The 16698-nt window shown below is 30.5% G+C and overlaps 1 protein-coding gene across 1 annotated transcript; it reads right to left on the bottom strand.

Moving 5' to 3' along the window:
• Positions 1-299: 299 nt before the first annotated feature.
• LOC111701579 (protein amalgam) lies at positions 300-16372 on the bottom strand. Its single transcript, XM_023472923.1, has 14 exons — positions 16121-16372; positions 11250-11396; positions 10661-10719; positions 10340-10389; positions 10173-10270; positions 8471-8589; positions 6840-6975; positions 6446-6543; positions 4619-4711; positions 3308-3383; positions 2701-2837; positions 1908-1997; positions 1532-1652; positions 300-844 (listed from the first exon to the last, which is right to left on the bottom strand). The coding sequence occupies exons 1-14, from the start codon at positions 16176-16178 to the stop codon at positions 708-710; spliced, it is 1419 nt and encodes a 472-aa protein (XP_023328691.1). The 5' UTR covers positions 16179-16372; the 3' UTR covers positions 300-707.
• Between the last annotated feature and the right edge of the window lie 326 nt (positions 16373-16698).

Genomic DNA, 16698 nt, shown 5'->3' with positions numbered 1-16698 from the left:
TCTATTTAAAGGCTTTCAATTTTTCCAACATAGACAGCAAATAAATGTTAAAGTTGGCATTTTACATATTTTATACAAAATATTGTACATTTTACATATTTTACACAAAATATTGTACATTTTACATATTTTACACAAAATATTGTACATTTTACATATTTTACACAAAATATTGAACATTTTACATATTTTACACAAAATATTGTACATTTTACATATTTTACACAAAATATTGTATATTTTACATATTTTACACAAAATATTGTAAATTTTACGTATTTTACACAAAATATTGTAAATTTTACATAATTTCACACAAAATATTGTACATGAGAAGATAAATAGAAAGCAAGCAAGTATTAAAAGATCATAGGAATTAAACTTTAACAGAATGAAATTTTGATATGGCGTAAAGGACACATTGGGTCTTTAAAAACAGGCCTGTTCTGGCATGTTTTGCTTGTCACAATCCAAGGAGAGAAAGTTCGAAACCGTGATTTGGCCCAGACCTGACACTCAGTGTCAAGATTGGAACATGAGTACGGGTTGGAACTTTATCCCCCAGAATTCAGGTGTTTTGGTAATTTTGAGCAGCACTTCAAAAATCAGAACCAATTAATAATAATTACATAGGCTTAATTATGAGTTGTTGTAAAAGAGTTTTTTTTTGTATAAAAGTGATTAATCTTATTTAGATCATTCTTAGTTTAATCACTGAAAATCACATTATTCTTTGCAAGGAACAAAAATAATGAAAATATATATTTTGATGAAATTAAACAGTTTCCTTGACTTGTCAGCTGTCGTTTAGTGAACAAGGGAATTTCCAGCTGAAACACAGAACCTAGACAAATTTTGGAAATATTTATAAATTTTAAATTTTAGATCGAATTTCTGTAGCATCCCGAAGTGATTTTCTCCAGTGAATGTTTGCAAATGACAAGTTTAATGTTTAATTTTCAAAATTAATAATTTCCGACATTTATTCAATGACTTTCCCCGGAGTAGCCAAGCTTTAGCTGGGTTTCTAATTTCGACCCGACCATAAACAAACATTGTTAAACTAAACCTGGAGGTTAAACTAAACCTGGAGGTTATACTAAACCTGGAGGTTAAACTAAACAAATTTTTAAAAAACAGTTGTTAGATAACACTTTTAGGAAATAGTCACCTGGGAAATAATACACTTATGAAAATCTTGAATTGATTGTTGTTGGCTCCATCCTAGTTTACCTGAAGGTTTAAAGAAGAAAGGTTGGGATAGTTGGCTCCATCCTTGTTTACCTGGAGGTTTAAAGAAGGTTGAGATAGTCGGCTCTATCCTTGTTTACCTGGAGGTTTAAAGAAGGTTGAGATAGTTGGCTCTATCCTTGTTTACCTGAAGGTTTAAAGAAGAAAGGTTCGGATAACTGACTCCATTCCTATTTACCTAAAGTTTTAAAGAAGAAAGGTTGGGATAGTTGGCTCCATCCTTGTATACCTGAATGTTTAAAGAAGAAAGGTGGGGATAACTGCCTCCATTCTTGTTTACCTGAAGTTTTAAAGAAGAAAGGTTGGGATAACTGGCTCCATCCTTGTTTATTCATTGCTCTAATCCTCACTTCATATTCAGCATCACTTAGTAATCCAGTTAAATCCATTTTATACTCATCCTAGATATATAATATTATATTTTACCCCTGTATTCTCTACTCCTTATTGTGCCTCTGTTTTCTCTACACCTTGCTATGCCCTGTATTCTCTACACCTTGTTGTGCCCTGTATTCTCTACTCCTTGTTGTGCCCCTGTATTCTCTACTCCTTGTTTTGCCCCTGTACTCTCTACTCCTTGTTGTGACCACGTATTCTTTACACCTTGTTGTGCTCATTAATTACCGTCTCTACCCCTTGTTGTGCCCCTATATTACCTTCTCTACCCCTTGTTGTGCCCCTGTATCTGATATTAGAGCTAGATTGTGCCAGGTTCCCTCAGATTCACCAACCTTCTCTCCATTAGCCTAAAGAGTGGGAAACATTTAAAGTTAAATATAGATAGATTACAAAAGTTAAATAAAGAACATTTAGAATAATAAAAGTTTATCAATAAATAATTGTCGACATATTTTAAAATGTTATTTACTAAAATTAAAGAAACATGAAAACACTACACTATAAAGTTAAATCAAAAATACATTGAATATTGATAATTAAATAATTACAAAATCTGATTTAACATGCAATTCTAAATAATTGATTGGTTTTATTGAATTCTCTTGTGCCTGAGAATTATGAAATGTATCTTAAAGATGTGGGGCCTAGAGAGGGGGAAGGGGGGGGGGGGGCGAAGATTTCTTGACTTTATTTAGTTTTCAAATTAGATGGATACCTTTTTTCTTTTTCTGAGTAAGAAAAGGGAGGATTACTTTACTCTTGAGTTTGTATAGAATACTCTGGTTATGAATAGGAATACCTTACTCTTGAGTCTGTATAGTATACTCTGCTTAAGAATAGGAAGGAATACCTTACTCTTGAGTCTGTATAGTATACTCTGGTTAAGAATAGGACGGAATACCTTACTCTTGAGTCTGTATAATATGCTCTGGTTAAGAATAGGAAGGAATACCTTACTCTTAAGTCTGTATAGTATACTCTGGTTAAGAATAGGAATACCTTACTTTTAAGTCTGTATAGTATACTCTGGTTAAGAATAGAAAAGAATACCTTACTCTTGAGTCTGTATAGTATACTCTGGTTAAGAATAGGAAGAGTGGGTGGAGTCCAAACTCTCCAACTAAGAGTATATTCTGTCTCAGCATAACTCTGTATGTTGCTTAGTATAACTGGTTGATCTGGTTGGCCTAAAATATACATAATATTTCTAGAATTATCAAAATCAAAATTCAATAAAAATAATATTTGTTAGGTTTCAGAATACAAGAAGGGATGAAATTACAGCTGCAAGAAGAGTGCAGGAATTTGGAAACTTGTAATAGAGATGCGCAGGAATTTGGAAACTTGTCATAGAGATGTGCAGGAATTTGGAAACTTGTCATAGAGATGTGCAGGAATTTGGAAACTTGTCATAGAGATGTGCAGGAATTTGGAAACTTGTAATAGAGATGTGCAGGAATTTGGAAACTTGTCATAGAAATGCGCAGGAATTTGGAAACTTGTAATAGAGATGTGCAGGAATTTGGAAACTTGTCATAGAGATGAGTAGAAAACGTCTATAATCACCAAGCACATGGTATAAAAGCAAAAACATAAGAATGATTGAAAAGTTTAAAAGCAGCAAAAAATGTTAAAAATACTTTGGAATAAAACCAACCTTTTAATTCTAAACTCTGAGAAGCCAGACCAATTTTGTTTCTTGCTTCACAAGTGTAGTTACCATAATCAGATTCCTATAATATTTATAATATTTATAATAGTTACCATAATCAGATTCCTATAATTATTATAATATTTATAATAGTTACCATAATCAGATTCCTGTAATTTTTATAATATTTATAATAGTTACCATAAACAGCTATTCCTGTAATTTTAATAACACTTAGTTACCATAATCACATTCCTGTAATTATTTTAATATTTATAATAGTTACCATAATCAGCTATTCCTATAATTATTTTAATATTTATAATAGTTACCATAATCAGATTCCTATAATTATTATAATATTTATGATAGTTACCATAATCAGATTCCTATAATTATTGTAATATTTATAATAGTTACCATAATCAGATTCCTATAATTATTATAATATTTATAATAGTTACCATAATCAGATTCCTGTAATTATTATAATTTTTATAATAGTTACCATAGTCAGATTCCTGTAATTATTATAATATTTATAATAGTTACCATAATCTGATTCCTGTAATTATTATGATATTTATAATAGTTACCATAATCAGATTCCTGTAATTATTATAATATTTATAATAGTTACCATGATCAGATTCCTATAATTATTATAATATTTATAATAGTTACCATAATCAGATTCATGTAATTATTAAAATATTTATAATAGTTACCATAAACAGCTATTCCTGTAATTTTAATAACACTTAGTTACCATAATCACATTCCTATAATTATTATAATATTTATAATAGTTACCATAATCAGATTCCTATAATTATTATAATATTGATAATAGTTACTATAATCAGATTCCTATAATTATTATGATATTTATAATAGTTACCATAATCAGATTCCTGTAATTATTATAATATTTATAATAGATACCATAAACTGATCCTGTATTTATTATAATATTTATAATAGTTACCATAATCAGATTCCAGTAATTATTATAATAATTAAAATAGTTACCATAATAAGATTCCTGTAATTGTTATAATATTAATAATAGTTACCATAATCAGATTTCTGTAGTTATAATACTTTAATGATGATAAAAGTGTCGTAACGCCTCTGCCTTTGATTTAAGCTAAACAATTTACTTTTTGTAGCCCTAGGCATTGCATTTTAAGATTTTAAAAACAAATTGTTTTTAACTCTAGTTTTTAAGAAGTAATTGGAAAAATTCTCATCGATTTTTGCTTTAGAGCTTGAAACTTTTGGATCACTATTCACTGTTGTGATTATTAGAATTACCTTGAGAGATGTTACTGAGAAAAAGTGTTGTTGCTCAGATCCTTCCTTCAAGTTTTCAGTCTTTAGATATTTACCATCTTTATACCAGGTCACCTAAACAGTTTGCTCTAATAGGATTGTTCACATTTTTTTACTAATATCGAAGGTACTAATTATCGATGAGAATTTAATGATTTTACCTATCTACGACCAGAAAAAAAAAGAAGAAAAAAGTGATTTAACTTATAATAATGGATTTTTCTGTTTAGAATTCAAATCTTTTGAATAGCTTTAAATTTGGTAGCAGATGTTTATATGACACCTAAGCAATGCAAAATTAAAGTCCTGTATTCGTTTATGTGTCTTTACAATATTTTTGGAATATCTGAACCATTCCTTTCACAGGAAATAGGCTTACACATTACACTTTCAAACAAACTAAAATAGAAATATTTTTTTTAAAATTTGTTCTAAATTTTTTAAATATTTTAAATACGAAGTTATAAAAATGTTCTCCAATATCTTAACCTGTTTTTAAATAAACAATTCCATGTTTTGAGAAAATAAATATCTTGTTTGTCTTTAGTAAAACTTTAGTTTTTTGATGTTTGAGAAATTAAAACAATCTGAATAAATGTTATCTAGCTTTTAAAATCTTCTTAAAATTGCTTTCGATGATAAACAAAGTAATTTTGTTCCCTCTGCCAAAGTTTGCTTTGAAATAAGAAAAATTGATTATATTCAACATTCATGACTGACCCCCCCCCCTATAACACCCTACCCTCTCCCCATGGGGCCAATGTAGGCGACTTTAAATCTGATAAAGGTTGAGTTTGTATTATAATAATGATATTATGTATATTTGTATAAGAACTTAATTATATAGTTCTTGCATGCTGGGATAAATTAATTATTTATGAAAAATACATTAGATTTGACTGATATTAGGTTATCCAACCATAGGAGGTTTAATTCCAATCATTTTTGAAAAAACTGTTTGATAAAGAATAATTTTAGAATTTTTTTACTTTTTCAAGATTATTGTATTTTGGTTTTAAAATAAATCGAACATTCAAGGCAACTTTTTTCTAGAAAGACCTATGGACATAAAGATCAAATGGTTCATTAGCCAAATGAATTGATAAAGAAAATGGTTAAAATTAAAGGTCATGATTTATTTTTGCTGCGTTTAAAAAAAAAATTTTTAATTGAAAATTGCCTTAGCCGGTGGATTAATTTAGCATCTACGGAGCAGGCCAAAGAAAATATTACCTTAGCTGGTGGATTAGTATCTACGGAGCAGGCCATAGAAAATATTACCTTAGCTGGTGGATTAGCATCTACGGAGCAGACCAAAGAAAATATTACCTTAGCTGGTGGATTAGCATCTATGGAGCTGACCAAAGAAAATAATACCTTAGCTGGTTGATTAGCATCCACGGAAAAGACCAAAGAAAATATTACCTTAGCTGGTGGATTAGTATCTACGGAGCAGGTCAAAGAAAATATTACCTTAGCTGGTGGATTAGTATCTACGGAGCAGACCAAAGAAAATATTACCTTAGCTGGTAGATTAGCATCTACGGAGCAGGCCAAAGAAAATATTACCTTAGCTAGTGGATTAGCGTCTACGGAGCAGACCAAAGAAAATACTACCTTAGCTGGTGGATTAGCGTCTACGGAGCAGACCAAAGAAAATATTACCTTAGCTGGTGGATTAGCGTCTACGGAGCCTACCAAAGAAAATGTTACCTTAGCTGGTGGATTAGCGTCTACGGAGCAGACCAAAGAAAATATTACCTTAGCTGGTGGATTAGCGTCTACGGAGCCTACCAAAGAAAATGTTACCTTAGCTGGTGGATTAGCGTCTACGGAGCAGGCCAAAGAAAATATTTTTTCTGTTTTTTCTCTTTGAAACTTCCTCTGTAGTTTTATTATGGGTTTATCTAAAACGAATTTATCGGAGATTATTTTCTCAAATATTCAATTATATCTATCATTATTTCAGGAGTAGAAAAAGATAATAATTCGGATTAAAGTTCAAAGACTTTGTTCTAAAGAATATTCAAGTTTAAAATATATAATATTATATTTACTTTCTACTAAATGAAATATATGACTAGGATTTACTAAACTGAAACTTGGCAACTATATGGGACATGATATAAGTTTAAATTATAAACAACAATTAAAACTATTTTTCTTTAAAACTTTGATTTGATCTAAAAGATGTATTACTTACACAAGATAAGTACAGATACTGTATCTGTACTCTGTCCCTCTGAACTTCTAGCTGTACATGTGTACAACCCAGTATCATCTTCCTTAACTTCATGTACAACTAGAGTTGTACCTGTAGAAATACTGCTTCCTGGACCCTGCAGAACAAAAATGATAGCTTATAAATATCATTCATTTTAATTTTTTATCTATATTGTATATTGTACACAGTTGGTACAGGGTATCCGTTGTACAGTATAAAATAACCTATTTAAACCAGTGTACAGTAGGTACTGGGTATTCATGTTCATTGTACAGTTTATACTAACCCTGTTAAGACCAGTGTACAGTAGGTACAGGGTGTCAATATACCTTGTACAGTATGATTTAACCTGTTTAGACCAGTTTACAGTATGGACAGGGAATTAATCTAATCCATGTTTATATACGTACCTGTTTTGACCAGTGTACAGTAGGTAAAGAGTATCCATGTAGTGTACACGGTACAGTATATAATAACCTTTTTAGACCAGTGTACAGTAGGTACATGGTATCCATGTACTCTGTACTATTTGACCAGGTACTGAGCCCGAAATTTAAAAGAGTATCGCTTAAAACTGGTTTTTATAACGATTCCCTGTCTTAAGTTTTGGGCTCAGTAGGTACAGGGTATCCATTTACAGTGTTCAGTATTTACTAACCTGCGTAGCCTGCAGTTTACATTAGGTACAGTACAGGGTATTCATGTATACTGTACAGTATATACTAACCTATTTAGACCAGTATACAGAAGGTACAGGGTATCCATGTACACGGTACAGTATATAATAAACTATTTAGACCAGTCTACTATAGATACAGGCAAAGAGAATAGAATATATATTAGAGGGGAATTTACTAGAAAAAAGAGTAGAACGGCCATTTTGTTGTACTGTTTTCATACTGCAGGTGTATACTTCACATATTTATGCTATATAACTTTTTGGGCCCTGGTATATCATTTTATAGAAAAGCTAAAATTAATATTAAAAGAAAACCAAATTATTAAATAGGCTGGTTTCATAATTGACCAATGATCATTTCACATAGACTGTATGCCTTTCACTTTACAAACGATGATTTTCCGTTATAAATTTAAATCAAATGATGTTTTTTATTCACCTGATTCATTTTATAAAGTTTATTAACAGCTTTAAAAAAATCGAAATTTAAATGGATAGTCTAGGGAACATTCTGTATTAATGTACTCTACTGCATATAATTTGTGAACATTTACACGATTTGTACATGTTGAACTCCCTTTCAGGCTGAAAGGGACTGCAAAAATTCATACCGAGAGATTCTCTAAATTCCCCTCTAATGTATATTCTATTCTCTTTGGATACATGGTATCCATGTACTCTGTACAGTATAAAGTAACCCGTATTGACCAGGTACAGTAGGTACATGGTATCCATGTACAGTGTTCAGTATTTACTAAACTGCGTAATCCAGTTTACATTAGGTACAGTACATGGTATATTATAACCTATCTAGTATCTAGACCAGTGTGCAGTAGATACAGGGTATCAATTTACACTGTACTTTGTATAATATCCTGTTCAGACCAGTGTACAGGGTATACATGTACACTGTATTACAGTATATACTAACCTGTTTAGACCAGTGTACAGTAGGTACTGGGTATCCATGTACAGTACAAGAAAGTTCTAATCTCTCTCCCTCCGTCAGGTTCAAAGTCTTGTCTCCGATAATATGTGCTCTGGGAGGAACTAAATATAAACCTTAATTAATATCTTAGTACACTTGACAAATATACTGTACACAGACACACTTGACAAATGTAAATAATGCATTTACCCATTAGATATAGAGGTTATGAAACCAAATAGTAAATAAAAAATGTTATTAAACTATGCCAAATTTGTATTCTAAGACAAAATACAAGGGAGCAACCAACCCCCTAAGAATTTTCATTTTAACGCTGATAGTTCAGGTACTAAAACAATGTTGAGTTCATACTATAATACTTTATTTTCTCCAGTATCTTAAAAAATTATTTTATCTTTCTTTAAACAATACATCGTAACTTTAATCTTTTTTATTTATTAAATGGGAAACAAAAATATATTTGTATGGGAAATATCCTAAAATATGATTGATGTAAAAAAATGTATTTATCCAATCCAATCCAAAAGGAAGAATTGGTATTTTTTACTTTATCTAAAAATACCGATATTATCAACTTTTATACTGCTATCTAGTCTACTCGAATAGAAATAGTTAATTCTGTCGTCTGTATATGCTAGTTTAGCGAATGGGTGTTACGCTATAAACATTACAGTCTTTCATCATTACAGGCAATTCTAAAAATGGTAGTACACATTTCAAAAATGCCAGGACTATTTCGGAAATGCCGGGACTATTTCGGAAATGCCAGGACTATTTCGGAAATGCCGGGACTATTTCGGAAATGCCAGGAATATTTCGGAAATGCCGGGACTATTTCGGAAATGCCAGGAATATTTCGGAAATGCCAGGACTCTTTCGGAAATGCCAGGACTATTTCGGAAATGCCGGGACTATTTCGGAAATGCCAGGACTCTTTCGGATATGCCAGGACTATTTCGTACATTAACCCTATTCCTGCTGGGGGGGGGGGTCAATTTGACCCCCCCTGTAGTTTTTTTTACATAACTCAAAAAGTATTGGTTTGAAGCTGTTGAAATTTTCTGACTTTTCCTACATACCCAAAGCCCTCCATTTAGGCCTAAAACCGGGCTTTAATACTAACTGCCTGAGTCCTCAGGCACACTGCCTGAATGACTGCTTTTGCCTGTAACAAACTAAATCTTTGTTTTGACCCACTTTCACTTCTTATCAGATTTTGATAAAATTTAGCTTTTTGGAAAGCCTATGACATAAGGAAACGGATTGCACAAGTTTTGCAAAAAAATTGCAAATTTTTTGCAATCAACCTGTCAAAGGAATTTTGCACATTTTTAGTTTTTCTTGATTAAGAATTAGGTTATTTAAAATTTTGCAAAAATTTTTGCATATTTGAAATGACATGGTCAAGGGCTTTTCAAAAATGTATAATTTGTCATTTTTTGGACAAATTTTTTTTGCAAACATTTTTACTATATAACTGGATTTTGCGATAAAAATTTCAATTTTTGCAAATTTGCTAATTTTTCTGGAGATTCTAAAAGTAGAGCACAAGAGCTTTCCAATGATGTATCATTTGTCATATTTGGACACCAAACGTCTTTCAAGTTCTCAACTGTCATGTTTCGTCGGCAATACTGTACTTTAAATTTCTCGAAAGTTTAAACCGATTTGCCTCAATTTTTACCTAATATTTGCAGCGTATGGTTTAGATGTTGAGGATTAGATTTAAGATTAAGAGTACAGGAGACTTCACCTCGATCCTCTACTCTTATATTTTCTATTCTAAAATAATAATTAAGTATAAATTGATGAAAAAAAAACAATTTTTTCTTTATTTTTGGTTTAACTTACTTTAATTCTCTTCCATCTCTCACCACTTCTACTCTTTGATCACCTAGAACCTAAAAAAATCAGTTTTTGTATTACATATATATCTATAAAACTTGGAGGCACTTCAGGAACTCAAAGTCTGAACGGTATCCTCACATGTAATGAACTTATGTTTCATGTTTAGATTGAAAAGAACATTTGAGTAAATTTCTATTTAATCATTAATAGTGTTTTTTTTTTTTACAGTGAAAACTCTAACTGTAACTGTAACTGTAAACTGTGTAATATGAAGACGACATTAAAGCATCATTTAAATGTTTAACATTTTTTCATAAACTCCACCTTGACATTTCCTGCAGAAACCAGCTTACCCGCCCAGTTCCACGTTATTACAGAACTACCTGAATAACAAAAATATTTGTAAACTCAAGCTCTTCGCTCATATCTTCTATAATAAAACAAGAAAATCATATAAAGGTTGCCTAAATTTTTTAATCACTCATGGGTTTGCTTAAAAAAATATCTTTTTTCAAATTCTTTAAAAAAAAAATTGTTTTTTCTTCAAATCATAAAAACAAGACAATCATATAAATGTTGCCTACATTTTGTAATCACTCATGGGTTTGCTTAAAAAAATATTTTTTTCAAATTCTTTTTAAAAAAGTTGTTTTTTCTTCAAAACATTTTTTTTCCACCGGCAACGCAGGGCCCTTCAGCTAGTATATAACCTTGAAACACTGTATGCCAGGGGAATAATATACCTAGGAACCCTATATGAAAAGGGAATAATATTACCCTGGAACCCTATATGACAGGGGAATAATATTACCTTGGAACACTGTATGACAGGGGAATAATATTACCTTGGAACACTGTATGACAGGGGAATAATATTACCTTGGAACACTGTATGACAGAGGAATAATATTACCTTGGAACACTGTATGACAGGGGAAAATAACAGTTTCCCCCTCCTTGAGCCTGAATTCTGCAGAAGATGAAATAATTCTTCCTTCTTGCATTTCTTCTCCTTCTTCTTCTTGTTCTCCTCTTCTCCATCTTGTTTTATCTTCTCCAACTAAACAATTATTAGAAGATAGATAAACAATGGGCATATAAAATATGATTTTCAGAAGTTGCAATGTACAATGCACATTGTACATTGTGCATTGTATGTTGTACCTTGTACAATGTACATTGTGCATTGTACAATGTTCAATTCACATCGCAACATTTACATGTCCAATGTTTACGTTATTACCAGAGAGTTATAGAGATCGGTTATCTGCTAAAATATGCGATATTTTCCACAGCATGATCTATTGTGTACAAGTACTGTACAAGACCAATCAGCAAACATCTGTATTTTATGTTTCGTATCCAAAAGATCTAAGGATCCTTTGGATACGAAACATAAAATCTTCAAAAAAAAGAATGAATTCATAAATGTTATGTTTCATGTTTATAATTGGAGTATTTCTTAAAAAGTTTTAAAACTTAACCCCAGAATGGTATTACATGCAACAAGAGGCCGTGAGATGGCACTCTACAAACCTATCGTAAAAACGTAGCAGGTCGTGCCGGGTCAACTTAGTGTGTCAATGATTATCCCCAGATTTTAATGATTTTTAACTTAATGGATAGTTATTTCATTACTAGCTTGAGAAGTTAGTTTCCCTGGAAAATAATGTTGGAAACAAAATAAAATGCTCTAGTTGTGAAGGAAGAACATTGTCACACACACTAGAAATATTTTCTTTATAACTTTGCAACCCATGATGTAGTATAACCTTGATATTTCAGATTATGAATTTTGTTAGAATCTAGGTTTGAAATATCAAAGCTTCAAACCATCAGTTTGCAAAGATATTGGGATTAGAAAATTTGAGTTTTGTGGCAAATTTATCTTTATTGCCGGCAAAACGATCAAGGGGGTATATTATTCATTTTTGGACATGAAATCCAACAAACAAACAGAGATTACAACTTTATATAAAAATAATTAAAAAGATTTAAAAATCATTTTATCCAAATCAATGTTGTATAAATATCTCCTCTCTTTTCCTGAAGTATCTAAACTATTCTTAAATGTTTTTTTTTTATGATTTTAAACTTTATTCTTGAAATATCTGTGAAAGAAAATCCATGAATTTCCTTTGCAAATATTTGCAAACCATTATTAATGGTTTAGTAGAGTTTGCATTAATTTGCAAACTAATGGAAGTATAATAATCTAATTTTTGCGGTTTTCCTTTCTGCACTTTTAATAGAAATATTATGTAATTTTGATAATCAAAATTAAGATTTTCTAAATGTTTTCAATAATTATTTTCCTCTTCTATAACTTGACCAGTTTTTTAAAGCCAACGTCGAACCCAATAGGAGTGATATGAAACTAAGCAGGAGAAATAATTTATCATTTTTAAATTTTGTGTTTTAAACAACAAAAACAGGATGATCTGAAAGAACTATTGTTCATCCCTTAAACTATAAGCTTTTGATTCATATGTGCAATACTAGAAAGGAGGGGGAGGGGGATGCAAAGAGTTCTACACGACTTGTATATAAGTGTATATACACCTTACTAGAGAATCAATATTTACATGATTATTTAGCATATTGAAAATAATAATTTTCCAATAAAGAGGAAATAACAGATTTTTATTATGTTTATATTTATGGCAACGTGAAATAATGATGCCGCAATTAACTGCTTTATGTAAGGTATACAGGGTGTCTCACAAAACATGAAATTTTAGAGAAAGCTTAAAGATCGTCTTTGACTTAATCTGGTTAAATTACCGATAGTTTTTAACGCAGAGAAACGACGGACCACTTTTTGAAAATGCTTGGTTTTACTCGTTAAATTAGGTTGACGAATGAATTACTTTATAAATCAAAGATGATCTCTAAGTCGTCTAACTTCGGACGAAAAACTTCTAAATCCAGAGAGTTATGTGAAAAACAGTCCCATTTAGAAAAAAGGTGAAATATTAATGTTAAGACTTTCTGACCTCGTAACTCTCCTCAATAGTAATGATTTTAGGTCCGAAATAGAGAATTTTGAATCGATAAAATTCAAACTTTTTCTTATTCTTAATAGCTCCTCATCGGACAATAGATTAAACACATTTACGATTTTAATATAACGAGAGTTTATGCCACAAACTCTGATTTTAATATAACGAGAGTTTATGCCACAAACTCTGATTTTAATATAACGAAAGTTTATGCCACAAACTCTGATTTTCTAATCCTATATCTTTTCAACCCAAACTTGTTGACCTTTGATATTTTGTAAGATCAAATAGTCTAAGTTTGAAATATCTAAGGTTTACATCATCAGAGTTGAAAACTTTAATCTTGATCGCTTAATCTTAGTATATTCTGTGGAAACTTTTAATTGTCTTTTTAATCCTCTCTTGTTGGATATCACATTTCCTACTACATGTAATAAAGATAAATTTGATTAAAAATAAAGATACAATGTTACATCGATTGGACTAGTATCCGATTGAAATAATGTCAGCTGTTCACAAGCCGGCTTTCAGAGCATTTTAGCAAATATAAATTTAATCATGTTAATCGCGAACATATTAAAAAGTCCTTTTGAACGTTAGTTTTTAAAAACATCCAAAACTCTCGTTCGTTCAATCGATCATTAGTTTAACTAATATGACACCCCAAATGCAGGGAAATTAAAAATCGGGTTTTCAAAAGTTTAAGAGCGCATCTCTTTTCCCTAGAAATTAATCTGAAGACTAGATTAGTCTCCAGATTAAGAAAAGGAGAGGAATTTGACGTGAACTAAACTGCATATTCAGGACCTATTTTCCCTATACTTAGATTTATGTTGTCGATATTATAAGATGACTCATGATCGATGTGTATTGTTTCAAACGGAATTATGTACTGTTATTTACGGTGGTAGGTAATTATATAAGAATAATGAAGACGACTTTCAATTTTAATTTTGATTTATATCAAGCTTTTAAACAGCAAGGATACGCACAAACATGGAAACAAAGAGAAGCTCTCAATTAAAACAAAACTTCTCTTTAATTACTTGTAAACTTGTAATTCGAAAAAAGCTTGTTAACAATTAAAAATTAAATTGAAAAGTCGTCTTCATTGTATTGATATAACCACCTACCACCGTACTATAAATATAATGATCGCATTGTTGTGTACTGTATTAATTTAGGGAAACCAGAATATTATTTCTAATTAGTAGTTTGTAAACAAAACTAATTAATGATCTAATTGATGGGGGATGCTAAAATGAATATATATATAAATGCATTCATATATCTGGGGTTGGGATAACTAGCACTTTTTTGATTAGTTCGTTAACTATTACTTAACTCAACGTAATGACAGGACCAATTTTTTAAAATAAAATTGATCAGTTTAATTTTGCATTAATTTTTAGAAACTTCTGGTTTAAAAATAAAATTTTAATATAATGGTCTCATGATGTAAAATTGTTGAAAAACATTACAAAAAAGGGGGCATTCAATTTAGGGTTTTTTTCTTTTCTTTGTGTAAAGGTAAAATTTCGTTTTTTGTTTTGTTTTTATGGAAAAAATATTCAACACATGCTTAAGTAAAGCGCTGGCATCATCTTATATCTAGTATCTGTTTTTACGCTACCGTTTCTTAAGAAGCAACATAGTTCATTCATTCATTCATATATTTATTCATCTACAAAGCATGAGATATTACAAATAAGCAATCTCAATTTACTATGCAGTTTGGACCCGCCTAACCAGGTTTGGTTGTTTTGAGTCGTTGGCCCGTAGTTAATTAACGATACTGAATATAATATATCAAGATATGTTTTAAGGAGTTGATTGGAAGGAAGGAGATTGTCAGGTGATCTGTGGCAGGGTGAGATCAGAGGGATTTTTATGTAGAGATAAATTAAAATACTGGGTGTTAATGATGGTAGTTACAGAAACAGAAATAAGCTAATAAAGTTTCAGATATTTTAGTTTTTAATCGATGATGAAACTTGAAATTAAGAAAAAATGAATACTTTCTTTCATAACACCTGACTGTGCTAATGCTAGGAATTCATTAAAACTTTACAAACTTGATCAAAAGATTAAAATATTACAAATTAAGCTCTTTTACATCATTATATCAAACTATTGACATTTTCGAAGATTCATATATCATATCATATATATCATAAAATCAAATAATACTTATCATTTATCATATCGTATATTATATCATATCATATGTCATTTATCATTTCATATACATCACTTATATTATACCGGATATATTATATCATTTATCATATCCCTGACAAAATGTAAAGGAATTAAGTTTTTGTCGCAAACTTAAATTTTCAAATCCCTATATCTTTGGAACCTGATGAAGTAAACCTTTGATATTTCAAACTTAGATTATTTGATCTAACAGTATATTTAGTTTGAAAAAAATAAGGTCAAAGCCATTTGGTTGCAAAGATAAAGGGATAGGGATTAGCCATTTATAATCGAATTTTTTTAATGAAAACAAATGAGCATAAAAATGTAAAGCTAAGCTAGGTACTTGTGCAAGTCCATAATTCTATATACATTCATATTTAGTAAGCCAAATGCAATACCATACATAGATATATCCTACTTATTAAGTATTGTATCTCCGGTCATTTGAGTAAAAAAATGATTTTGTGATAATCAAAAATAATGCTTTAAAATTAAAAATGGTAAAATATTACCGCTACTTCCCAAAGTTCGAAGTCCCATCCCCCCTTTAATCTCTTTAATTTGATTTTATGATGATTACCTGAATGGGAAATAATGATGCAGAGAATTAGGAAAATCTTTAAATGTTCCTCAGACATTTTTTTCAGTGAAGTAAGTACACTTCACAGTGAAGTGGAGTACACTTTCTCTAGGATTAGTGCAATCACTGGAGTACACTTTCTCTAGGATTAGTCCAATCACAGTACACTTACTTTCCTACAGTTTAGTTTAATCACTGCATGGAGTAAATGTTATTTTTTGGAAAACCATTTTTTGCCAGATTTCATCATGATTTTCTAAAAAAATTGTTAATAATTAAAAAAAATTATATATAAATTTTTTTATCCCTGATGATCACTTTATTTCCTCTGCTTATTACTTTCCATCCTGTTCATTACGAATATAAAACTACCTACGCTTTGCACATTACACATTGCCTCTCTCACTCTCGTATCCCCAAATCTGAATACTTTAATCAATAGTATTTCATCTAGAGAGCACACTATATACATTATACATTAACTAATTACACCAGGTTATTATATAGTGAATATACTATATTTCTGTTTTTGTTTCATTAAGTGAACTAACACCCTAGATTTACAGCACTAAGCATAG

Source organism: Eurytemora carolleeae, unplaced genomic scaffold (genome assembly GCF_000591075.1).
Source record: "Eurytemora carolleeae unplaced genomic scaffold, Eaff_2.0 scaffold432, whole genome shotgun sequence".
Lineage (NCBI taxonomy): Eukaryota > Metazoa > Arthropoda > Copepoda > Calanoida > Temoridae > Eurytemora > Eurytemora carolleeae.
This window is presented reverse-complemented; position numbering and strand designations above follow the sequence as displayed.